At 40.5% G+C, this 26,984-nt stretch overlaps 2 protein-coding genes and 1 long non-coding RNA gene across 3 annotated transcripts in view; 2 read left to right on the forward strand and 1 right to left on the reverse strand.

Annotated features, from left to right (window-relative positions):
- igf1rb (insulin-like growth factor 1b receptor) overlaps positions 1-12,877 on the reverse strand; it is a 48,446-nt gene extending 35,569 nt beyond the window's left edge. The window contains exons 1-2 of the mRNA XM_010733088.3: positions 11,817-12,877; positions 2,981-3,541 (exon numbers count right to left, since the gene is read on the reverse strand). Of these exons, the coding sequence (XP_010731390.1) occupies positions 2,981-3,541; positions 11,817-11,907 (652 nt within the window). The 5' untranslated portion in view covers positions 11,908-12,877. The remainder of the gene's footprint in view (positions 1-2,980; positions 3,542-11,816) is intronic.
- LOC113746323 (uncharacterized) lies at positions 12,826-16,586 on the forward strand. The gene is made up of 3 exons (XR_003462745.1): positions 12,826-12,930; positions 15,849-16,122; positions 16,201-16,586. It is a non-coding gene; the product is annotated as an uncharacterized LOC113746323 (long non-coding RNA).
- A 1,099-nt stretch (positions 16,587-17,685) lies between these two features.
- On the forward strand, positions 17,686-26,937 carry ap3s2 (adaptor related protein complex 3 subunit sigma 2). The gene is made up of 6 exons (XM_010733087.3): positions 17,686-17,914; positions 18,612-18,703; positions 21,052-21,163; positions 22,446-22,517; positions 24,238-24,345; positions 25,090-26,937. The coding sequence occupies exons 1-6, from the start codon at positions 17,846-17,848 to the stop codon at positions 25,213-25,215; spliced, it is 579 nt and encodes a 192-aa protein (XP_010731389.1). The 5' UTR covers positions 17,686-17,845; the 3' UTR covers positions 25,216-26,937.
- The last annotated feature ends 47 nt before the right edge of the window (positions 26,938-26,984 follow it).

Raw genomic sequence — 26,984 nt, forward strand, 5'->3', positions numbered from 1 at the left:
AATAGCAGCAGCAGATTGCTGAGCAGTTGAGGCAGTAGTAAAAGAAACAGTAGTAGCAGCAGCTGTCACACAAGCACTGGTAATAGTACTACTAGCCAAGGCATTTAGTTTAAGTTGTTGGCCATTTAAAAATAATACTCAAATCTATTCCCTGTCCTTCACAGCCCTCGCCCACTGAAAAGCAACAATTTCTAGTCTCAACAGAACGGAGACAGAGAGATGGCCTTTATCAGGGCTGTTTCACTTACACTGGCTGCTTGTAAAACAGGTTTATAGAAACAAAACGCCTTAAAGTCAATACTGCATCATTATTATTATAAACACAACTGTACACCTGTATTCTAATGTGACCTCAAGTCCAGGAAGTGACAGTCTTCAAGCTACAATATTACAATATTAAAAAGGTCAGAGTGTTGGATTTAGTGGCATCTAGTGGTATAGTTGCAGAATGCAACCCCCTCCCCTCGTCCCCCTGATACAAGCATAAAAAGGAGAAACTACGACGGTTGCCAAACATAAAAAACAAACAAACAAACAAACAAACAAACAAACAAACAAAAAAAAAAACATGACATGCCCCATCTAGAGCCAGTGTTTGGTATGTCCACTCTGGGCTACTGTAGAAAGAGGACCCGAGGCGCCCGCAGATATAAAAGACTCATTCTAAAAAGGTAATAACAACATAATGATACTTAATTTTAGGCGACTGTACTTAAACAAAAACACACTTATTCATATTGTATTTTATTATCCCATATTCTGTAAATAGAGCATCTTAAATCTTACACAAGTGACCTTTAAGAAGACCAATATTTCAATCACACAATATTCAAATTATATTGATGAAGTTCTAGTGGCTAATCACGTTACCAGAGACAATAAAGACACATGGGGAAAACATGCCGTTCAGAGAGTTGGATAAATTGCCCGAGCATGGCTGACTCTGTTACGCTATGTGGCGCTGTAGCCCTCTCAACAAAGAGCCACTTCCGGTTGACCTCTACTTATCAGCAACATCTGACGGCATTCAAACAAAGTTGGCGTACGAGGAGATGGACAATGCTACAGTAGCGTACATTTCGTGCATTATTTTCCTCCTAATAATGCATATAAAAAGAACGGATCTTTGGCCATGGTGTCGATTGACCTTTTCCGGCAGCAACACCACTATTTAATACGACGTCTCCTTTCACTTACGGCCCCAATGGAAATTCTCGAGCATGTGCAGAATGCAAAATCCAATTTAGATCTGATTGCTAAGTATACATGGTGTTAAAATGCAGACTATGAATGAATTATCAAGGTGTTCTTTTAAGATTTTGAGATGTCCAATATGGTCCGAAGTAGGTCGGACTAAGGTGTTTACAAGCATTTCAAAAGTCCAAACTATGTCTGATATGATCAGAAATTCCAATTTTTGCTACATGTGAACATACTGAGCGAGAGTGGGTCCTCTTCCATGGAGTCCGCCATGTTGAACGGCCATTTTTGTACAGTACCTCAGAACAGACAAACCAAACACTGATCTAGATGTGGCCTTTTGCTTTTCATGTGAATTTCGCAGTTAAGAGTTTTTCCTACATGCTTGGAAGGAGAGGTTGGGGCATGGGAGAGTATTCGTCTGGTTGCAGTCTCTAACTTCACTGCTAGGTGCCACTAAATCCTACACACTGAACCTTTAAAGTCTGGTGTTGTGTGAAAGCGAAACACAGCTGCCGGTTGTTGTTCAGATGACGGTGTGGCAGGAAGGAAAATGGGAGGCCTTCTTGTTGTGAAGATACAACTGTAGATAGAGCTTATTGTAGACTTACTGCATCACCATCATGATCATATGTGTTATTGTATTTAAAAAAAAAAAAAAAAGCTTTTTTCTGAGAGTCAAAGACAAAGAGGAGATTTTATTGTGGACTCTATATATGGTTTTCTTGCTGACAAGAGATATGATAAACAGTGCTGCTCCTCCACCTGACACCCCCCTCCATCTATCCAGCATGTCTTCCTCCAACATATTCCACCTCCTGGTTTCTTTTCCAGCATGCCCACACTCTGCCACTCCAGCAACCCACAAGGCAAGCCAGGCGTATGTGTGTATGTCAGATATATTCGCATCTCTGTAATAAGCCTGTTTGTGCGTGCCTGCATCCCTGTCTGCCTGTGTGTTATGACCGTCACAGCATGTGTGTGTGTGTGTGTGTCTGGACATGCATGCAATCCAGGCCAGTCCTGCGACAGTTCCATGTCACAAGACTGAAAACATCAACATGCTGAGTCTGCAGCAAGGCGCCAGTCACCAGGGAAACAAGCCAGACACACACACACACACACACACACACACACACACACACACAGTCAGCCAAAACACATCGTCTGAAACGCACCAGCAAAACAAGTCGTCTAAAACGCTGCAGTCGTAAACAGAAAGTTAAAGGGAGAGTTCACACACATCGTGCTTGGAGTAGCTTAATTAAACTCTGATTTACCTTGTTTAGGCAGATGAGAGAATTAGTATTGAACTGAATACACAAGCTACTGCCTCTTAAGGCAAATGCAGTAGACTACGTTACGACAAGGGAGGTTTTTAGTACGCACGTAAAGCGAGGTTGATATTTGTCAAGAAGTAGCTGCTCACATTTGGAGAACTTGCCCAACGGCATGATTCTTAAACGATACCTCTGATTATCTCTTTCTTCACATTTGCTCAACTTGGATAAACATCTGAGATATATTACGGGGAAAACTTGCAGACAAGTCAATCGTGCATAACATCATCTCCTCCTCTTTTGCCTTCTTCCTTTCCTCGCAGCCAAAACACAATAACCAAAGCAGTTAAAGTGACAGGTAGCAGGCCATGGCTATAGGCACAAAGCCGTTCACTACACTTCTAGATTCACATAGACAGACTTCAGACTAGAAGACTGTCTGCATGATCTATTTACAATTCAAATGCCTGATGGGCTATCATGTGTGACAGTCAGCTTACCTTTCTGGCAGTGATTGGAATTCCAGCAGCGGTAGTTGTAGTTATTGTTGAACATGGTCTTTCTGCACTGAGGGTTGTTTTCCATGATGCCTGGACAAATATCGCTGCACTCCTTGGACTGCTTGTTCCCAGCAATGTAGTTGTTGAACTCTGCGTCCAAGATGAGGGACCAGTCTATGGAGTCCAGGTAGCAGAGCTCGGGGTTTTTCTCAATGCGGATGGCGCCGCGGGTGATGTTCCTCAGGTTGTACAGGCCAATGTCCTTCAGGCTGGTCATCTCAAAGATCACAAGGGCGTAGTTGTAGAAGAGGTTTCGTCCGCGTATGACGGTGAGGTTGGGAAAGAGAGCGCTCAGACTGTCCAGGCCGGACACCCTGAATAGCAGCAGGTAGTCTGTGATCATGGTCAGCTTGGGGAAGCTGAGGGAACGAAAGACTTCCTGGTTGATGTTGTTTTTGTCACCGATGAGGAGAATTTTCAAGGAGCCCTCCACCACCGTGCAGTTCTCTAGACGTTTGAATTCACTGATGTCATTGCCAATGTCGATCCTGGGACCACAGACTGCAGGAGGGAAACAAAGGGAGATAGTGAGGGGTCATAATCCATTAAATTTAACAGTAATGTAAATATCTCACAATATCACTCCATTGTTTGATGTTTTCCACAGTGATCATAACGGTTTCATCATCACAATTTATGGTCTTGAATCAAACAGACCTGCCTAGAAATCTAAGTGGAAAAGCACAAGAACACATTTTTACATCTGATCTGGATGTTTCCTCATGTATTTATACATGCTTTGCAATAAACAGCTGCTAAATCCAACAATATACAAAACAATGTTCTGCATTCCTAAAAATCATATTTATAAAAGAGATGTTTATCCAGCAATATCTTAAATATTGACAGTAACCTTGAGTTGCTCTGTTGTTGACAGAACAAGTTTGCTTTGCAATGTCAACTTAACATGCGGTGACAAAGTAAATAGACTCAAGCTTAGGTTAACAGTGCAATAAAGTTTAGTCAGTTATCTGCCTTCAGGCTATTGTATCCATCAAATATGACCTGGTTTTACTGTCTGCTTTTATCAAGCCACCATCAGCAATACATCTAAGGCAAAGAAACTATTCAACTATACAAGACATCACCCATAAAACATGTACACGGCGTCATTTGATCAAATGGAGTACATGTGACAAAAGATGTTAAACAAGAGCACAAAATGGATCATGGGGCAGTTTTACAAGTACTGTGGCAACATCATTCTTCATGAAACAAGAGTTTAAAGTCAAAGAAGCAGCACTGTGAGGCACCGCAGAGTATGTGCCAAATGCTAATGTTTAGTCGGTGTAAGTACAGCTGAAGCTGAAGTGATTTGTTTTGCAGGTTTTTAAGACAGAAATGAACTCACCGGTTACTACTATTAATTCTTATATCTCTGTGCTTAAATTCATTTTGACAATGTATCCATTTGACTTAAAATGTCAACCTCTTGGTGGTGCGAGAAGAAAAGTCCATAGGGTTTACTCTTTGGGGACCATGAATGTCTGGATCAGACTGAAACATCTCAACGACTATAGATAGATTGCCATAACATTTTAAACAAAGACTAACAGACAGACACACTCTGTTTTTGTTGTGAGTTTTATATGACCGCACCCTCTTACTATGTCCAAGTGGAAGACTCCTATTGGTCGGATACCAATATAAAAAAGGCCTTTTGTTCTACGGGATCTGTTTGACTCCCTGATGAAGGCTTGATGCTGAAGCACGTCAGAATTTGTTTTTAGGTCCAACTTGACCATGCCATGACAATAAAAGTATTTTAATTATTTAACACATTTAAGAGCGTGCCTTGGAGTCTTGTGATTTGTGCTTACACGCTTAGAAACAGAAGCTGTAAATGTTGTGTGGCGCTCCATTCCAGAAAAGTCTCAACCTGTAGCAGTCTTTGCAAACGCTGAGACCTAATGAATTTAAGAATTATCTTTGCCAGAAGTTAAAATGCCTGGGCCTTTGATCAGACAACAAAGGAACATCTGTCTGCCGTCTCATGTGAACATATTGTAAAAACATGTATTTATTCAGTTTTATGTTCAATGTAAAACAGATTTGCTTACATTTGCCTTGTTTTTGACCTCATGAGTAATTCTTTGGTATTTACGAAAACAGTCAAGTCGACTCCCGATTTGATCCAGACCAAAATGCATTGAACCAAAACGAGGACAAAGACAAGTATTTTTAAAAGAAAGGCACTCCCCTGAATTCAATGTGGCCTTATGAATAATCCAGACCCGCATCAGGAAAAGTTTGGTTAAGCATGATCGTGATGATTGGTGATGATGGGTGGAGTGTTTGCCTTTTCCAACTTTTTACTCCCACCTGTGTGCTATCCTCTGAACAATACTTAACCCGAAGCCCCGGCAGCACCCACAGAAACATGGAGGCCATTATCGCACAACACTGTGAAGAGGATTTAGACTTCAAAAGCTGGAGGGCAGTGAGTCATGGAAAAAAACTAACAGGTTGTCACACTGCTACTTAATACTGGTCTATAAAGTTTTACTGTATGAATGTTACGCACAGAGGTTTGGGAAAGACAAAGTATAACCCAACAAACAATTGAGTGTTTACTTAATTACATCATTTTATAATTAAACATTAGGGCTGTTGTTATAGACTTTACAAATGTAAATAAATGTTGTTGTTTTTTTTTATTAAAGCATTTCCCTAAAAGCAAAACCAGAAGCACAGCAATACGCCACCAGCTACGCATATTCCCACACTGGAGGTCATGCCTCAGGGCTGTACACATCCTTGCATAACCTAAGAATCTAAGTTATGGTATAATATGTAATAAACTCAACAATAAATGCATGTTTTTGTTTTTAATCTCCAACAAACCAACAATATCCAATGATGTGCTGAATTGTGCTTTATGCATACTGATGTTAAATGTCAGTGTAGATTATTAAATCAGTTACAGGCAGTACTCCAGTTACAGAAATCTGTAGCTCCCCAAAACATGTGTGGTGTCTCTTCAGAAACCACAGTGCGACTGAGGTGGAACAAAGTTGAATTTCCAAAAGAACACCCTGAACCTTTCTGCTCAAGATGGAAATTTTTCCAAAACCTCTTTGATGGCATAGCACAAATGACACATCACAATATTGGAAATGGTCTATAACTTAACACATAACTAAAAAACAAAACAAAACAAAGACAGATTTAACAAATAATAATTTACTGTTGGGTTAAACTGGTCAAATTAAATGTAATTATATTTTGCTGTGGTCCACAAACCCGTATTTCTAAATGTCTAACGTCTTTTTCATTCTTTAATAACCAGGACTGTTTACTATATAACAAATCAGTATCTTTTGGTTATGTAGCTCAATGACACTACTGACATTTAACCACTCAACAGCAGCTCTGGAGTCAGTCGCACACAGAGAAAGCTACTATGATTGTATGACACTACCCTGATGCAAGCTGTGGTGGTAAAACAACTTATGAGTATGTGAGAGTATTATGCCCTCAATGGTGATCAGTCACTTGTTGATCAGTGAGGGAATATTTCTGCTAAAGTTCACAAACTTTGTATGTACTTTTCCACTTCAGGAACTAAAAAGGAAATTTCCAGCCATTTTCAGAAATATATTGTACTTAATGAAAAGCATTTCTGTGGCAGTGACCAAACCCCTAAACAAGAAAAATGTTAAAGGTGTGTTAAAAACTAAACTCAGGTGTGACAAAGTTCAGGTTTGACAGTAATTTTCCAGTACACAATGACGCAAACCTCCATTCCTAATGTCACAGCAAGTCCAGCTCAGAGGACAGAAAGCACAGTCTCTTTTTTTTATCTTTTAGATTATTATCGTGAGAAAGGATCTATAAATAAATCTTGTTTATCGCCTTAGGTTTAAAAACTGCACAACAAGTTAAGGTGGCTGGCACTACAGGCCTGACAGGCCAAGGAAGACTGTCTGCTGATGCATGTGAACTTCAAAGCTTTGACTAATGACTGCATATGACTGAACAACCAAATATTAAATATGTGGGTTTCAGAATTATGGGACTGCATATAGAAAATATACACAGTTTATCTAATGTGAACATAACAGTTAATACATTTTAGACCTAATGTGCTTAGGAACTGAAAACTAGCAGTGATTAATCCAGTTTGATGCAGCCTCACATATTTATTGCTTTGCTCCAACTTGGACACTCCTCCGTCCTTTTCAGAAACATATATAAAAACCTATGTAAAGAGGCAACAGACACCAACAAAAAAGGACAAAAGGAAGTTGAGCCCATTTGTGCAAATTAAGATAGTAAAATGGCTAAAACAAGTTTACGATTGTCCTATAATTCCTCCCCCCAAAAAACATGTATTACCACAGTAAACTCTACAGGCAACAAATATATCCAATGTAAAAAAACGTTCCCATGGTTGACCTCTTTCAACCCTGCCTGTGACACGAGTTTCAAAGCACACTGGAGCTGTGGCTTGTAGTGTACCAACGCTCTGCTAAAACGTCTTTAACCTCTCTTTGCAATTTGGCATTTTAATTGGAAAATAATTTGCTTCAAACATAAAATAAGAGGGTTAAGAGCTGTAGGCTTTTCCACCAAAACTGCTGAGGGTTTAAATCTTCTCTAGAGAGAATGTGAGATCCTTTGGTGAACCATTATAAAAAGGCCTTTGGTGTGATTTAAGGCAGGCAGTGTGCTGGTATGGCGGTTATGTCTTTCTCTGTAATCTACTTGTCAGTGCACACTGTCAGCACCCCTCAGCGAGGCTGCATACCTGTTAATACAGTCCCAGCGCCCGGGCCTGTAAAAAGACACACTGCCTAGTGACGTTACATCACCACAGCCCTGACGCCTCACCCTCTGTGGCCTCACTGCAACACCAGCATGGCCATCTTTCATGGGAACTGCTCCTGACCTTGCTCGTGAAGGTACTAAACAAAACTTTCTGATCATAATTTACATCTTGTGCGTGAATACCGATAGCAGGTGTAGCAGCTTAATGACTCTCCCTCCCTCTGCTCCCTTACTGACACATTTTAAAACAGCTGAGTACACAAGTCTATCTCTGCCGCTTTGATGAGACTCCAGATCACATATTTACTTTTGATAACCTTTTCCCAGATGGCTGCAGAACCCCGGACTATCCGCAGACAATAAGCGGAAATCCACTAGGAGCCCTATAAGACAAGAAATAGGAAGCAATACGCACTCTAAGCTGGTGCTTCATACACTGCCACTAGACTGCAGCAAGTCTGTTTACTCCTCATTTCCATCCTGTTAGTGACAGACTGCCGAGGAAGGGGGGGGGGGTATTCATAGATACTTTTCCACATGAGAGGCAAGGTGAGAAGAAATGCACCGAGAAGCTTTAGTGAAAGATTATTCCTGACAGATAAAACTTGTTTGGTTCACATAAAAAGGCCACACGTCTGCAGCGACAGAAGCTGAACCTGGTTAACCCAAACCTACCGGCTGCCCTTTAGCCCCGACTGATACAGTAAACCAGCAGGAATGCTCAGAGTTTAGCCACACAAGGCACCTTTACACAGCTCTACACCGGAGTGAGAATAAATGTAGGACTTCGATGGGAGAACCTCTCTGCTGCCCCCAGGTTTGTCCTCTGACCACTGGGGCTAACAGTAAACCCCATGACACACAGTTCACAAGCTCCTCACTCTTTCCAATCAACAGAACTTAGTCTGTTTTGCTTGCGAATGTACTTTGGCTTGTTCTATTTAAAAACCCAGACCCTGGTTCAAGCCCCCAACCCACCCCTCCCCAACATGTCATGATGAATGGGATGAATCAGGAAGCCTAGTTTACAGTATAGCTGGAGACATGGAAAATTTTCAGATGGCAACACATAAAAAGAAATTCAGAATAAATATATAAGTTTTAAATTCATTAAATTTGAAGGTTTACGAGCTGACAGGAGCTGTGAGCATCAATATGCTGCCATGCAGTAGCTAGTCACTAGAAAGTCCCATTCCTTGCACTCCATCTGTGTTGATGTGCGCTTCAGAGCTCTGTTATAAAAGTTTATATTACTTTAATGGGTTATCACCACACTAGTACAACTTCTCAGCTCGTCTTTGGTTCCAATCCTTTACCTGATGGGAGGATGTTGCTGCTGCAACATTTCCAAGGTCAAGGTATGACCAGGTTTGTTTAGTAAAAGGAAAATCAACAACTGTGTTCTGCCAAAGAAAAGCACAGTGACACCTTTAGGCAAACAGAGTTGCTGTTATATATAAGGGAATGTTGAAAAGTTCACTACTTTTTAAAAAAGAACACCTACACACAGAAGAACGCCCAGGTCATTTTGTGTTGACTCAGGTCTAAAGGTTGTCTCATCAGAAACCATGAAAAGTTAATGTTTCTATAGTCCTGAAATAAAATAAACCTGCAAACAACATCTGATACCGAATGGACTCAACCGGGCGGGATCATTTCATCTTCAGTTCACTGACAAACACCATCATCTATATCCATGCAAAACTACTGACGACAGCTTCTTTTCAAATTATTTTGGTACATACCCAAACACATTGATCCAAATTATTAAGCTGAAACAGATTTTAATTTAAATAAATGAAAACATATTTACAAATTGAATTACATATTAATACATGAGCCCTTCTTTGAGATCATTTTAAGAACCGTCTCGTCCATTAAATCTGTATGTCTGTTGACCGTTTTCGCCTGTATTTCCCTTGAGAATGGCAGTATTGCCTCCCAGAGAAGCTGTTTTGAGAAATACTTCCACACAATCTTCATTCGATCTTCATTTTAAGGATGCTCCACAGGTGCTCAATAGGTTTAAGGTCAGGAGATTATTTTTTTTGAACAGTATTTTTTTACATTATGGGATGGTGCTTTATTCCAACTAGGCACGATTCTTCCTTTTAAACTATAGCAGGAAATGGTCCTAAGGAACACCACATATTCTGCTGAGGTCATTTTGACACCATCAGGGACTCACTTTGCAATTTTCCCGCCCAAAAACATCACTGCGCCACCTCCAACGTTGCAGTATTGTTAGAACAAGATGACCATTCACCACCGTTCACCAGAGCTTAATCCATCTGGGCCATCTAGTTTGCACAGTATTCGTCAGTGAATCAAAAATAATATAGTTTTCATGTATTTCTGAGCTCACTGCGAGCAACAGCTAAGGGTGGCCGGGATACAGCCTTATGCACAACTGCAAGCCTCAGGAGGATTCTGCATCTAGAGATTTTGGAGAGTCCATAGTCAAAATACCTGTTTGCTGCTGTACTCAACAGTAACTTCTTTTTTTTTAATAGCTCCTCTTTTAACACTATTAACTTGCCCGACAGAAACTTAATACGCCTTTATCCGACCAACATTGTCTGTTTTTGTCAACAAAAACAGACCATAAATCTCTTTCTTCAGGTTTTGCTAAATATTGATTGTTTTAATTGATTGATTTGACTTTTGCAAGATACTGTACCATTTCATAATTTTTATTTTCTGATATTTTTTATCTTTCTTACTCCCCATGTTACATGACACTGACCAACTGAAAAAGGTGTGTAGGATTAAAGGGGCTCAAGTTACAGAATATGGCAGAAATGGAATATAATATACAAAACTATGTTTTCATTACTGTTATGTTTTTGTAACCTTAGACTGCGTCTTTTAGATCTACAGATGCTGCAGGATCTCTCGCATAGTGCTCATCATGTCGCACCACCATGTTTCTACAGTAGCCCATGACAGACACACTAAACACTGGCCCTTGGACAGGGAGTTTAGTGTTTTTCTGAACGTTTCACTTCAATCTCTCCTCAAGTTTGGACCGGCAGCGATCCATCCAACTACACCACTACATGCGACTAAATCCTACACACTGATCCTTTAATAATGTGGAACAACCTATTTAAAGTATGTGTCCATTTAATAAAGATCACCTGGCAACTAATTAACCAGATTAGAACAAAAAAAACAAAAGAAATAAATTGTTCCAAATTATTATGAAATACAGTGTCTGTGTGCCTGACTTGTTGTGTTAAATTGTCTGAGCTGATTTGTCAAGTTTCTTTGTACAAGCGGTGACTATCGACTTGTGTTTGCACACTGTTTGCAGCACTTTTTCCTCACATGGGTAAGAAAATAACCATATTTTTGACCGTAGAGCCAAACTAAACTCAATAACCTAACTTTTTTTGTTTGTTTGTTAGTTTGTTTCACAAATGTTATTTCTGTACCTGGTTTACCGTTGAGATCACAGACACCTCTCTGCTTCTTGTTGATTCTAAATTCACCACTTTGTGACTCACAGATGACAATGTGGCATGTGTGTGTATATATAAAACTTGACTGACTCTCTCCATTGGCTGAGTCATAGTAATGTATTTACCAATACAATGAGTCATTTTGTTTGTGTGGTGTCTAAGTTACAATAATTACGAATTAACTTTCTAGAATCTAGATCGCAATACTCACCCAAACTTTACCAACACAACATATTAAACGATTTTCAGCACTAAGATAAATGTATTTCCAAACATACACACGCAGCATTAATTCATATCTACTATCCTGTATCCACAAAACGTCATTCTGTAAACAATGCACTCATCTTTCTAATGTTTCCGCCACAAATACAGAAATATAATGTGTTAAACCACATTTGTTTCTATTGATATATTAGGTGAATTATTTCTATACAACATATAAAGTGTATTATTGTGTTTTCGCTGCAAACGTGGTGTGTGGGAGCATGGAAAAAACAATGTTTCCCCCGTGTGTAGCGGTGTGGAGTGGCATTACTTACTCTCTGCGGTGGCGGGCCGGAGGCAGGACGACAGACCCAGCATCAGACCCAAAAACAAGGTCAAGCGGCTCCTTTCCGTTCGAGACCTCATTCCTGGATGAGTAAATCCTCCCAAATCCTGTGAATAAATACGTTGAAGGGAGGATACGTGGGCAAAAACCTGCTCGGTATTATTTAAAAAAGCCTCTTTTTTTTTTTAATCTCCAGCCAGCACCTTGTAGCTGTTAGCCGGCTAATGGCGCTAATATAGCTACTACATGCAGGCTAGCTCACGATGTGGAGTCCACGAAAATTAACGATTTGTTGCTCTGAGCTGGAAATATTTACTCATAGTTTCACAGTTTTTATTTTCTGCCAAACACACACTGCGCAGATATGCAGAATGAAAAGCAATGCGGCTAAACGACTAGCGCTGGGGATTCCTCCTGTAATCCGCATCTTCACGCTCCATATCTGGAGGAAAAAACGTCCAACATCCCGCTGCCGGAGGGTCCTCGGGAGGCAGAGAAGCGGGTCGGCAGACCCCCGTTCAAAATGAGGATGGAAACGGGAGGCATGTGGCGTGAAACAACATGTTAAATCGATACACGGTCCCCTTGTGTGAACGACACGACGTTAGTTTCGAAATATCCAGGATAAAATCTGGTTTCAGACCGCAGCCTCCTTCTTCTTCTCCTCCTTCTCCTCCTCCTCCTCCTCCTCAGCCGCTCATCATGCACACACACACACCGCGTTGTTGTGGTGGCTGTAATTCACCGTCATATCAACGGGAAAACGGGGGTGTTTAACCGTATTGATCCGGGTCAGGTCAAGTCCTTTCGGTTCTCTAAATGCTCCTCCGACGATGGATAGCTGAGCAGACAGCGTAGTTAGGCAGATTAATGCACAGGTACGCACACACACACAGTCTCCGTCGATCAGTCTGCAGTCTGCCGTGTTCACTATAAACACGGCGCCGTGCGCACAGATCGTCTCCGCTTCGACAGGATGGATCACTCCCCGCCTCCCGCTCTGTGTATGTGGGCGTCGCTCCCATGCTCTGCTCTTACCGCAGTTCAGCCACCACAGAGGAGAGCAGTTACCATAGTGACTGGTTTTGGTGCTCATCACACAGGTGAGTCAGTTTGATCCGTGTTTGAATTAAACGATATTTGCGCCACATTTCGTCACTGTTTCATTATCAGTTCACAGCAAACGAGACACAGTCTTTCCCTTTTACGTTCACACGGGACACTGAGGTTGTAAATATATATTTATATTTAAAGTTCCCATTTAATGAAAGCACAACATTCTTCTCACATCTTCACAATAACAATAATAATAAAAATCCGGACAGAGTGAGACCTCAGCGTTGCCTTCTCTTCTCTGATCGCCGCCGTAGCGACTTCGTTTACGACGCGGTGCGAAGAAAATCCGGGATGCTGATCCAGGATCGGGGTTGTTTTGCTTCTAACGCAGCAGAGGATTGCCCATACACACAGATCGTGTCTGTCTGCACCACCTGTAATTACACTCGCAATCAATCCACGCAGTCACTGGCGTGTCTTTATATGTTTGTATGGCCTACTGTTAAAGGTTAGACCCGTCATTCACACGTTACATGCGTCTTTATATGTCTATGTGTTAATTAATATGCAAGTGTCTGCCTTATGTGGCCACAGTATGAGATTTATATCATTTGTTTCATGCACTGTTATGAAAAATCTGATTATATTTTAAGAAATATAATACAATAGGGTTTCACATACCAGGAATTTGTCTTATTGGTGCAAAACAAACATTAAGTACAAAATATAAGAAAGATTTTTAAAAAATCAAATATTAAAAATATATAAACAATATAAACACACATATATATAATAAGTTCTAAAATGAAAAGAGCTGAGCAGTTTGTGCAGAAATATACAAAGTATACAGCAGGTAATGTGCAAATGCAGAATATTAAAACGTTAATAATCAATAATATTGTTGAATCAGGGTGTGCGTTGATGTAAGGCATAGTCTGTATATCCTGGCTAGGTAAAAGTCAGTGTCAGTGTCAGATGACTTTTTCAGAATAGACACTGAATATTATGGGACATTAGTGCCTCAAATACATCTCATCATGCAGTCATGTCTTATGGAGCCTTGTAGCAATAACACTTGCAACAACAACACTGGACTGGGTTTTTCCTCTGAGAAGACACCGAAATGCTGCCATCATGAGGGGAGTGGAACCAACTGCAGCCTAATCTAGAGTAAACTAAAGGACAAGAGGGGAGGGGGAAAGCTTAACACTACTCATTTGCTAATTTGCTAAAGAAAACTATGAAAATATGAATGCATATCCTCTAAACACGTGATTTAAATGTGTATTGTATTATATTTGCATAGCTGTTATGAAGGGGAGGTTGGAGTGGATATGGACCCCAGCAACCCTGACAACCATAGCCTTGTGTGAGCACCACAAAAACAAACATGAATCAAAGATAGCCATATTGTAGCTTTGGGTGCTTAATATGTGGAGAGACAGACAATTAAAGTTGCACCCCTGTTAGGCTGCATGGGGATTTTTAAAAACAACTCATCTCTTTACACTGACTTTTACTACTTGTTAGAGACAAAAACAGGTACAGTTGCAATGATCTTTTGAGGTCTGAGGCCCACACTTAGGAAGTGGAGGGCCAGCAGCTTGTGATGCTGTGAGGGAGGCAGACAGTAAACAAAACCGTCCATAGAAGAGCCCCTGACAGTTTTGATTATCCCTGTAATTACAGGCCGCTTTCATCACTTCACAGAGCAAAGCACAGAGGCATTATTTGAACGCCGCACATTACCTCAGCTCTGGCAGACATTACTCGGCATCCGTCACAATCCAACAATTAGCACTGAGAGAGAGAAAAAAAAAACTGCACATTTAAAAATGAAGTGAATATCGGTGGCCACCCAAGAGACCAAATACAGTGAGTCACCCTCTAACAAGTGCTCACTGTACCAACATGACCTCCCTGTGCCAGAGAATGTTGTGCCTGTCCACTTGCATTTGTTAAGTCCCTATTAAAGTCCCCATGAAGGCAGCCGGCGGGCCCACCTACCTCGACTGTCCCGGTGGAATCCATTCTTGCACTGCACTCATGTGGAAATAAGCCTGTTTACCACCAACGGGTCACACATGCTAATGAGCGTCTGTTTGTTTTCCACTGTGCTCATGCAGGAGGAAGGGAATTTTCTAGGCGAAATAATAGATGATATACAGACAACAGCCCGGGTGGCTCTGCTGCACTAATGATGAAAAACGCAGAACAGAGAATTAATGGATATGAAATCAGAACAGGAAATGTGGTCTGACATTTTGATGTTGCTGGGTCTGATCACAGTACAGAAAGTCAGCTGGCCTGGTTTGAATATAGTGGTGTAGCCTAGTTGTGGCTCAAGAATCCCCAGACAGGCTGACATTAGACCACACAGCAATAAGCTTTGTCGGGTGAGCCCACATCTGACCGATGAGGTATGATATTGTGTTGTAGATTCAGTCTATTGTCTATTGATGTCACAGTAATCAATTCTGAACTTTGGGAATCTATCTATCTATCTATCTATCTATCTATCTATCTATCTATCTATCTGTCTGTCTATCTATCTATCTGCAAATGTGTGGAGCACGACATTGCTGTAAAGAGTACCTGTACTCTTGATTAAGCCAGGTCAAAAATGCTTTGTCATATTTTCACCACAATCATTACAACCACAAAAGTAGAAAAGAGGCATTGCATGAAATATGTGTTGTCATACAGTGTATGAATAGAAATTCAAAGAGATTAAACAAAAGAAAAGCACAGGTGTGACTCACATTAACAATGACTTTGCTTTATTCAATATCCCAGTGAGGCATGACACAGCGTGCTGCATGCACACTGTCAAAACAAATTCTGCCATCATTACTTTTTTCCTTGACATTTGTGAGTTTCCTGCTGTGACATGTAAAATTGCTCACTGAAAAAGGATTATTGCCTGCCACAATTCTATGTGATGTTTTTTTTTGTTTGTTTTCAGGTGGTTGCCTAACAGTAAGAGCCAGGATTTAAATGCTGGGACTGGGTGTATCTTTTTGTGGAGTTTATGCAGGTTTTCATCAATATACAGGTCAGGTGGAGTGGAGAATCTGAAGCATTGCTGTCCGCGTTGCCTCCATCATAAAACCCCATGACCCTGATTAAGTACGGAGGATCAGCAGCTTCAATCCATTTGAACAGCAACAGGCTGAGGTTAGATTTGTGCCTCTCACTGACACTGGTAACACTGACACTTACAGAGCAATATTGCATAGGTAAGAAACTATTGTTTTTAATTTTACAGTAAATAGGCTTACCAGTGTGGTTTACAATGTTCTTTTTTGTTTGATCAGATTCTCCAACTACTGTACAGATCACAAGAAAAGAAAGGTAAAGCACGTGTTACATCACTACTTTGAGATTTCAAGGCAGCATGAAGGGGCCGACAAAGTTACAAAGGGTCCAGTAATTATGTGGTGCCTCAGTTGCTGGTGCATTAGACACAAAGACTGCAACATTATGTAATGTAGCGGCAAAAAAGTCTCAGAACTCCTGATGACACGTGGGAAACAGAAAAACGAACGAAGCGGTGTAAACCCTCATCAGTGGTGACACTTCATGGGATATTTTACACATCCTGTAGATAATTAGGAGCTTCACCAAACTGTTTTACTGCAAACTCTCCTGAATTACACTTTATTATGTCTAAATATGTCATGTGAATGTGTTTTAATAATTAGTGGACATACAAATAACAATTCTACTTAGAAATGGATTAGAATATGCATAAATATGTTTTTATTCCCCTGAAAATAAGAATCATTATGTTTTTGATATCTGAATGAACATTTTCTACATCTACGGGTCTTATTTCACTGCGTACACTATGTTGAACCACCATGTTTCCTATGGTAGCCCAGAATGGATTAACTAAACAACTGGCTCTGGATAGGGCATTTTTTAAATGTTTCACAGCCTCTGTAGTAGGAGGGTATACTTCTAACACTGCCCCTCTAAATCCCTCTAAATGCCTCTAAATCCTACACACTGGTCCTTTAAAATAAGCAGGGATATAAACAATACACCCTGTTCCATCATGATAATTTGAGTTGAACTTTTATGCTGTACATTCAGTTATCTTCACATTTATCCAGCCACATCATGTTTGAACTGTGATTTTGACTCACTGTTTAGGATAGGTCATGTATATTATAAAGCGTGACCTCACATAGGAACACAGGAGATCCGTATGACACTTTAATAGTATGGAATAGATACTCCATGGATCCCCCCAGGGTAAAAAAAATTCACTCAAGTTTTTCCATGCATTACAACCATCCACACACACACAGGGCTCATAGACACGCAAATGTGGAGAGATGGTGGAGTGATGGGAAGCCACAGTGCCCTGGGAGCAGTTATACATTCGGTACCTTGCTTAAGGGCACCTTGGCAGTGACCAGAAGGTGAACCAGCACCTCTCCAGCTAACAGTCCACCCTCCATACTTTGGTCCATGCTGGACTTGAACCGGCCACCCTCCAGTTCCCAAGCCAAGCTACTTGCTCCTGTTACAATGAGTGCTTTACATTATTATCTTTGTTTTAATCTTATTTGAGATCGTTTACATAGAACATGAGAAAGCAGTATTCAAGTTTCTGATAAGGTGTTTGCATGCCACTGACAGAATAAAGATATATCCAGACAGCTTCTCTGATACCAGGATATGTTTACATGCACAACACAGAACAGTGAGACTGATCATAACCTGGAGAGAGTACTGCGCATGTAAACGAACTCAATGACCTGCCCGGAACAAAAAAACAAAAACAAAACACCGGCGGTGTGTGCTTGAGGTCGAGCGCTTAATGTGGAGACACAACCGGATGCAGCTGAAGAAGAGTCGCTAACTGGAGCTAACGTCATCCAAACATAAGATTAAAACCGTAATATTTACAGAATTACTCCATTGGTGATTTGATAACTCAAAAGAATAGACATGATTAAAGCCATCTTGATATTTAACAACCACGGGAAGCCGCGGCTGATCCGGTTCTATCAGTATTTTGTAAGTAAAACATTTTTCTGTTGCTCTGTTCGTGCTAATCTGACTAGCTGGCGCTAATCATGCCCACCACTGTTGTTACCAAGACAACTACCTACGTGTTGTCTAAAACCGTTGTTACCAAGACAACTATCTACGTGTTGTCTAAAACCGTTGTTACCAAGACAACTACCTATGTGTTGTCAATGGTTACAAACACCGTTAGCCGATGCTAGTTTGGAGTGATAAGCCACCTTCTAGTTTCAGTTCCCTCTCGTCTTTCCTCATATATATTTTTAATAATTTACACGTTAAGCAGTGAAACGGGACGAGTTTAGCATGTGAATTGCATAAATACGTTGTAATTATTTGCTTGTTTGTCCAGCTGGCTTGTAAAACGCTGCCTTTGGGTCATTGATGAGCTGTTATAGCTTACAACTGCGATTCAAGTTGACCCAGGCTTTGGGCTAGTCTTTTAGAAAGAACAAATAATAATAGCCCTAATATTAATTATTAATGGAATATATTAAATATGACAGATACATAGCTGGTGAAATAGTGCAAGAGACTACATGAATGGTGGCTCCTTGTGTAAGGATCACCACTCTATCAGCTGACTAAAATAAAATAGGACAGGCTGCCCGTGGACTGAATTTATTAATCACTACGTTTCCTCCGGTGTTTGGCACTCATTAGACTGTGTAACCTGTTTTTCTTTTAGGCAGAGGACATGCAGCAGCAGATCATTCGGGAGACTTTCCATTTGGTTTCGAAAAGAGACGACAATGTCTGCAACTTCTTGGAGGGTGGAAGGCAAGTGTTGGTGTTTGAATAGAATATCTTTATTTGGCATTATGCAATCTATAACAAGATTTAAGTGCAAAACTAATAATGTGTCCTATGTAGAAAAACATAGTATAAAAAAAAAGATAATCTAAAAACAAAAACAATAAATAGCGCATACATCCACATCCACATACATACACTGTGAAGGGTTTTGCATAAAAACTGTTTTTTAGTCTGTTTGTATGTGTTTTCCTTGTCCTGTATCACCTGCCCAAGGGTAACAGTTCGAATACGGTGTGGACGGGGTGGGATGAGTCCTTAATAATGGTCTGGGCTTTTTTGAAGCAGCGGGAATTTTAAATTGTCTTCCAGGGAGGGGAGGGGGCAGCCAATGATGTTTTGGGTGGTGTTTATGACCCTTGAGACGCTTTCCTTTCTGCAGCCGTGCAGCTGGCGAACCATACACAAATGCAGTAGGTCAGGATGCTTTTTATGGTACATCGAAGGACACAAGCAGCTTTTGGGAGAGGTGATTCTTCCTGAGGATCCTCGGGAAGTAGTGTCTCTGCTGTGCTTTCTTTATAAGCTCTCTGGTGTTAGCGCTCCAGCTGAGGTCGCCCTGTATGTGCACATGCACTGTAATCAGAAAAGTGGCTGCAACTGATTATGATTTGTTCATGTTATGATTTTTTAAATTGGAAAGTCAAACATGAGAATACAAACATGTGGAGACATTATGTTAACATAGACTGAAAGGCACATCTGTAATTTGAGGTATGATGTATTATGACATTTTGACAAATCTTTAAAGAGTAACTACTGTAAACACTGGCCTTACTGGGTTTTCTCACTTTGTTCTTAATGTCACTTGGCAGCAGTTGCTCAGCAGCTGACTGCAGTTGCAGTAGCACGACTTCAACCATTAGATGGAAGCAACCCCACAAAAGCAGGCTTGGTCTCAGCCACTTCTGTCATCTCTCATGTCAACCCCTTTGCATACCTACACTGAACAAAAATACGCAACACTTTTGTTTTTGCTCCCATTTTTCATTAGTTGAACTCTAAAGTTCTCAAGCAGAAAACCAGTCAGTATCTGGTGTGACCACCATTTATATAACGCGGTTGTATACGCCGATCCAGAGCATCCCAAACATGCTCATTGGTTGACATGTCCGGTGAGTATGTTGGCCATGCAAGAACTGGGATGTTTTCAGCTTCCAGGAACTGTGTACAGATCCTTGCAACATGGGGCCGTGCATTATCATGCTGCAACATGAGGTGATGCTGAAGGTCGTGGATGAATGGCACAACAATGGGCCTCAGGATCTCGTCACGGTATCTCTGTGCATTCACAATGCCATCAATAAAATGCACCTGTGTTCGTCGTCCGTAACATATGCCTGCTCATACCATAACCCCACCGCCACCATGGGCCACTCGATCCACAACATTGACATCAGAAAAACGCTCACCCACGCTGTCTGCCCTGAACAGTGAAAACCATGATTCATCCGTGAAGAGAACACCTCTCCAACGTCCCAGACGGCATCGAATGTGAGCATTTGCCCACTCAAGTTGGTTACAATGACAGACTGGAGTCAGGTCAAGACCCCGATGAGGACGACGAGCATGCAGATGAGCTTCCCTGAGACAGTTTCTGACAGTTTGTGCAGAAATTCTTTGGTTATGCAAACCGATTGTTGCAGCAGCTGTCCGAGTAGCTGGTCTCAGACAATCTTGGAGGTGAACATGCTGGATGTGGAGGTCTTGGGCTGGTGTGGCTACACGTGGTCTGCGGTTGTAAGGCCTGTTGGATGTACTGCCAAATTCTCTGAAACGCCTTTGGAGACGGCTTATGGCAGAGAAATGAACATTCAATTTACAGGCAACAGCTCTGGTGGACGTTCCTGCTGTCAGCATGCCAAATGCATGCTCCCTCAAAACTTGCGACATCTGTGGCATTGTGCGGTGTGATAAAACATTTTATTGTGGCCAGCCTATGGCACACTTGTGCAATAATCAATGCTGTCTAATCAGCATCTTGATATGCTAAACCTGTGAGGTGGGAGGGTTATCTCGACAAAAGAAAAAGCGCTCACAATCACAGATTTAGACAGATTTGTGAACAATATTTGGGAGAAATTGTTATTTTGTGTATATAGAAAATGTTTTAGATCTTTGAGTTCATCTCATGAAAAATGAGAGCAAAAACAAAAGTGTTACATTTATATTTTTGTTCACTGTAATAATACTAGCTGCTAAATGTATAGCATACGTTTATTAATTTCAAGTTTCATTCCTGCTGGCACAATATTAAACACAGTGAGAAATGGACCAGAATCTTCCTGTAAAGTAACTTATTTATGTTTTTGCAGTCTCATTGGTGGCTCTGACTACAAGCTGATTTACCGGCATTACGCGACACTCTACTTTGTCTTCTGTGTGGACTCGTCTGAGAGTGAGCTCGGCATCCTGGACCTGATCCAGGTCAGCCTCTAATTTATTCAGTTGGTTTATAGACATATTTAACGCGTCCAAGCTTGAAAAAGGACACGTTCTGTCTCCTCCTTGAGTTATTTAATAAGCTTCTTTCCATTACATTATGCATGCTTAATTTTGGCTAAAATCAATCATCTATGACCACTTTGACTTACTGGTTGTTTTGTAATGTTGGTTTCCTAGGAAATGAAACTTAATCTACTGTTTATCTCAATGGAAACCTGGATAAGACTGTCACAAAGTAAGATAATTAAAGTGAGCAAAATCTGATATCACAGACTGTACAGACAGCTCACTTGTTGTTCTATCCTGTTTTTATCAGTGCTGAAATCTGCCTTTTATATTTCAATTATCCCTGTAGGAAAATGTTAACAGCATGAGGAGATATGACTCATTCGCATATAAAACAATTAATCCCCTTTAAAAGTTAAGCAGTGCCAGTTTTAGGATTTAGTGAAAGTCAACCTGATCTGCTCAGCCCTTGACATCATCTATTGACAAATCAGAATTTTGGCACTTTCCTACAATGTGAACTGTCTTATGCTGCAAATGCTCAGCTGTATGAGTGCCTTATGTGAGCGCAATTTTCTATTCTAGCATGCCTCATATAGGGGTTACAAGCTTGTATCTTGAGATACAGAGCAGCTGTATGTTTGTGTTAAGGAAAGCTGGTGCCATACTGATCATTACTATGGCAACCAAGGTCAGAGGATAGGGCTCTCTCACTCTATAGGGGCACAATAGATAGGTAAACAACATAAGGGCCCCTACAGAGTCAGATAACAACGTTAGTCCACTAAAGGTATACATATTTCCTTTGTTTGTAGACCAATTGGCAAATACCTCATGCTGTAGATACATTGAGTGTGACCATTTATGCACATACGGTAGTTGTGGCACTGTCCTGAGTATATAGACAAGCAAGAAAGGACAGCTTCTTCAGGAGGGAAGCAGCATCATGTCATGAAGTGTATTGCTAAATCCTCTATTTTCCTTGGCCTTGGCCAATCTTCGATAAACCTTTCAGCATAAGACATATTGGTCTCCTGTGCACTTCCTCTCCACTGACTGAACTGACCATTGGCGAGTAAAATTCTCCTTAACACCTCATACACTATACCCACTTCAAGATACTAAAACTTTTTCTTTAATGTGAGGTATAGGTGATTGTACAAACCACTTGTTGCTGTTGACCAAGATCATGTTCCAACTGTGAATATAATCACAAACTTTGAGAGATGAGTGACAGTCCAAATTCTTTTCATTGCAGGTGTTTGTGGAAACGCTGGATAAATGCTTTGAAAACGTCTGTGAACTGGACCTCATATTCCACATGGACAAGGTAAGTGTTGACCAGGGGGGAGGCTTTTCTATAACTATCACCTTCAAACGTTTCTTCTGCTCATTGCTGCTGTTTATGTCACAGCGTTGAGCGTCAGAAACTTACAACTAGCTTTCACTTGGATTAGCAGCAAAGTATGACCTGCTGAAGTATGACATTTTGCAGTGTGAGAACAATCTGCACTGTTCTATTTAACCTGTGGAGAAATAACTCATGTGCGATGTTAATCTGCTGCCAATGTGAGACTTCACATTTAACAGTAATTCTGTAGCTGCAAGAAGCGGTGAAGTAAAATGGGGTTAGTTGAAGCCAGTAGATAGCCAACCTCAACATTTTAGCAGATTGCATTCAAAGCACATTGTTTCATTCTCCTCTTCGCGCGTGTATTTGATCCAACTCTTCTTTAGCTGGCCAAATTTACTTTTGGCACAGTGTCGTAACTTGAAACCAAGTCTGTTATTTCCATCTAAAAATGTGGAAAACAACCTCAGGTATACTGCGTTATGTTAACTGTATGTTTGCCAACTCCAAACCACAGTTTGTCATAAATGTTTGCTTTTTCCAGATGAAGGGATTTTTGTATTTATGAATGAGATGTATAGAGATATGGCCTCAGACGTGATGTGCAGTGTGGTTATGTGTGTTTGACTTTTCCATACAGCCAGCTGCCTGTCAGGAGCAGCTGTGTTGCTGTAATTGATCCAGTCCTTTTTTTTTTTTTTTTCAGCTGCGAAATTCCTTCCTTAATATTTTGTTCAAGGGCAGTACTCAAGGCTTTTTCTTGTAAAGACTTTTCAGATAAAAAAAAAGAAGCATTAAAACTGTGTGCAGGCTTTTCTAGCTTGAAGCTCTATATTGTTCAGGCTACAACAAGATCCCCTTTTCCCTCCCTGGAGCTAAGCTTGAAGTGTTACTGGAAACTAATCAGACACATCTATGGCCATCTTGATTGAATTTTCCCAGCAGGAAATTGATGGCATGTGTGCGGCCTGAGGAATGTTCCAGGATTAAACTTTTTCTCTTCGAAGCCTCCCCTAGCTGGGAAAAATAGACCTGCATAGTAAAAATATGTAAAAATGTCATTTCAACACACATGCAGGGGTTTAAAACATCTATATTTCTCTTGGTCAATAAAAGTAATTCTGAATAATATGTAAGAGTGTCACTTCCCACAGCTATTAGTCAAATTCTTTTTTGCAAGGAGAAAATTTAGGAATACAGCTTCATGGAAAACTGTCCCTAACTGATTTCAACGGTATTCCAGGCATGTTTTTTTTTTCTTTTTTCCAGTTTTATCATCCTTAACCTCAAATTAGGTCTGCAGTAGAAGAAAGTCCCCCAATATTTTCTGCCCACAGGAATTCTAAAGCTGTCACCTAGTGAGCCATGAGAGTTACGTTCCAGACAGGACTGTTTAACATTAGAGCACTCGCCAACATTAGAGTTTGTACCTCTCACCTCCTCTGTATCATTTGGTATAAGGAAACAGAGAGGCGCTTTACTGCTAGACAAGACAGGATTGTAAAATACTTCACACCACTTCATTAGAGCTTATTACATCTGGCTGTGGTTCAAAACAGACAGTGTGTGATGTTGTGTAATCCAGTTTTTATTACTTAATTTTCTATCTGAAGTCATTTGCAATCTCAGTAGTCTGCCCTACCAAGGTTTGGTAGATTAGATAGATGTATTAAATGCTGTGTTATATGCCTGTCTGCAGGTCCATTACATCTTGCAAGAGGTGGTGATGGGTGGAATGGTGTTGGAGACCAACATGAATGAGATTGTTGCGCAGGTCGAAGTGCAGAACCGCATGGAGAAGTCAGAGGTTAGTGCATGTTTTTTTTTTTTTTTTCTGCATGCACAGGATGCAACTTGTGTATGTTCAGTCCCATTAATGCTGTAGACCATAGGTTCATTCCAGACCTCTGAATTACCACATCATAGATTTGAAGATCTGGTGTGGTGTCTCTTGTGCCCTCGCAACTGACCAATCAGACCTTAATAGGCTGAGTAGCCAAGAATGAGAATGCCTTCTAGGTAGCCACATTTATTAAAAATGAAAACAGGAAATTAAAGACAAGGGGAAATGAGACTGACAGAGCTGATGTTAAAGTTATTTTAGGTCAACGTTGACAACACCGAAAAGACCAAGTCAATGCAGTGGAACCAGAGAAGTCTTTTTTTTTTTTCTTTTTTTTTATTCCATGCATTCCTTGTTAAAACTTTACCCACATTACACAAAATGCAATTCAACCAGGGTTCCATCTGAGTTTCGAGGGTGCAAGTAGCGGGTTATGTAGCCTTGAACTGCTAGCCTGAGATTAGGAGCTGGCTACCAAGGTCTGCTTGCTTCCTTGTCACTCCACAGACTTTGTACATTTTTAATATCTTCATCCCTATCCGATGCTGACTAAAATTCTATAATGTGAGGCGACTAACATGCAAAAACACCGGTACAGTAGGCAAAGACAGGTCAAAAACATGTGCCGATAACAAGGTACTATAATCCCATAAGAATTCCACACACAGTCGCTTTAAAGGTGTTTTCCATATTGTTTTATTTTGGTAGGGAGGTCTATCGGCGGCCCCCGCTCGCGCTGTTTCTGCCGTGAAGAACATGAACCTGCCCGAGATTCCCCGCAACATCAACATCGGAGACATCAATATCAAAGTGCCGAGCCTCTCCCCGTTCTGAGCAGAATTCCAACTGAGCTCTGCAGGGCCGATGTACTACTGATGCAGTTCCCCTCCACCCAGCTCTGTTGTTAATACAGGGAAAACTGTTTTATATATGTTTTTTTTTTTTTTCAGCTTATTTTCCCCCTCATTCTTTTCACATGAACGGGAGATAACCTGTCGATTGTCCTCTGTTCTCCTGTATGCAATTTACAGATTACTCAAGGTGAAGGATTTGCACAATAATGTAAAGTTAGATTCTATAAAGCATCAAGATTAATATTAATATCTGTATCTTCTGCTATTCTTTCTGTTTTAATTTCTCCAGTTGATTTCTTGCTCTTTCTAAAAGAAGGATGAATTGTGTTAGCCCAGTGCGTGTTTTCTAGGGCCGTAGTCAAATCTAGCTTGGTCAACTGAAATTCTACCTACTCTTCATCCAGTCGATTGGTCATAACTAAACGGGCCCAGCTAGCTGCTAATAAGTCAGAAACAAAGTTACACAGCGTTGCAAAGCAAATAAATTCCTGCTCTTTGATCATTATCCTGTCTATCAAGTAAATTTATATACAGCAATAACCCACACTCACATACTGGCAAGAATTGTGCAGTGAAGCGTGCTTTGGTACAACAACAAAGATAACGCAGTATAAAACTTTGGAGTTGGAAAAACCATCATGAAAAAAGAATTATTGGATTCAATTGCTGGCATCAAAAGAGGATTTATGCTACATTCTTTCTCTTAACTGTCCTCCCCAACCTGGAGAGTAGCCGTCCAGAATGCCAAAACCAAGTCTAGCAGACTAAGCAACAAAATTAACACTAAAATAACATCCAACATTTATCCATTCAGATCTTCTGTCTTCTGAGGCTGGGAGCTGATATACAGTAGCAACAGTTTGTGCTGGTTCTTTACCATTCAGTTTGTAAAACAGAACCACATTTGTTGAGTAAAATATATTTGAATATTATTATTTTTTAATTCAGAATCAATTATTTCTAACACAATACAGCCCATCACTCAAAAATTCTGTACATTAAGTCTTCATATGATGGATATGGAGCTCTTTTCTCCTTTATAAAAGTAAGACCAGTGGTTGTCCAGCCAATTTGGGGAAGTTGGTCAGACACAAGCATATCAACCAACCGCAGAGGTGTCCGCTTTAGTGTTTTCCTATACAACTCTAGTAAATCTCTGACAGGTTTTAAAATGTTCCTTGTGTAGAGGAACCTTTTGGACTCACTGAAATAAAATTCCATGGGTTCTGTATTGAGGTATAATTACACAAACACATCTGTCCATGTATGTGTTTTTCGTACAAACCGATTAGACTCCCCTGCTTGGCTCTTGTCACAGTTCATTTTTCCTTTTCTGTAATGTGTATATATTGTGTCCCTGACATTTTTGTGAGTTGTGAATAATAATATTGTTCCCCTGGTTGAACTCAGTACAGGAAATGTAAAGGCTGTTAAATTTTAGCCAAGTTTTAATGTGCTGTGATAGTATCCTGCCAACATCTGTTCAGAGAGAGGCAGCAGACTAACTTTGACCTTTTAAGTGTTTGTATAAAGTGTGTTTGTGTCTTATTGGCTGTATTTAATGTTAACATAGAAGATTCATTTAAGCCATACTCTGCTAGAGTTTCGCCATTCAGTCCTGTCTAGCCTCTCAAGGAAGGCAAATGTGTCTGTGTCAAAAAACATTCCTTGCCAAGGTTAAATAAATGAAAATGCACATCTGTGTGGCTGTGGCTTTTTTTGTGTGTGACAGCTCATTCACCACCTGGG

The sequence above is a fragment of the Larimichthys crocea genome, chromosome VIII (assembly GCF_000972845.2).
Source record: "Larimichthys crocea isolate SSNF chromosome VIII, L_crocea_2.0, whole genome shotgun sequence".
In the NCBI taxonomy this organism is placed as follows: Eukaryota; Metazoa; Chordata; class Actinopteri; family Sciaenidae; genus Larimichthys; species Larimichthys crocea.

What these genes read in the sequence shown, in the direction of transcription:
- ap3s2 (XM_010733087.3), top strand. Translation starts at nt 17,846, where the DNA reads ATGATTAAAGCCATCTTGATATTTAACAACCACGGGAAGCCGCGGCTG. An exon ending in TCCGGTTCTATCAGTATTTT is followed by an intron (nt 17,915 to 18,611) that starts GTAAGTAAAACA and finishes TTTTTCTTTTAG; the next exon opens with GCAGAGGACATGCAGCAGCA. An exon ending in ACCGCATGGAGAAGTCAGAG is followed by an intron (nt 24,346 to 25,089) that starts GTTAGTGCATGT and finishes TTATTTTGGTAG; the next exon opens with GGAGGTCTATCGGCGGCCCC.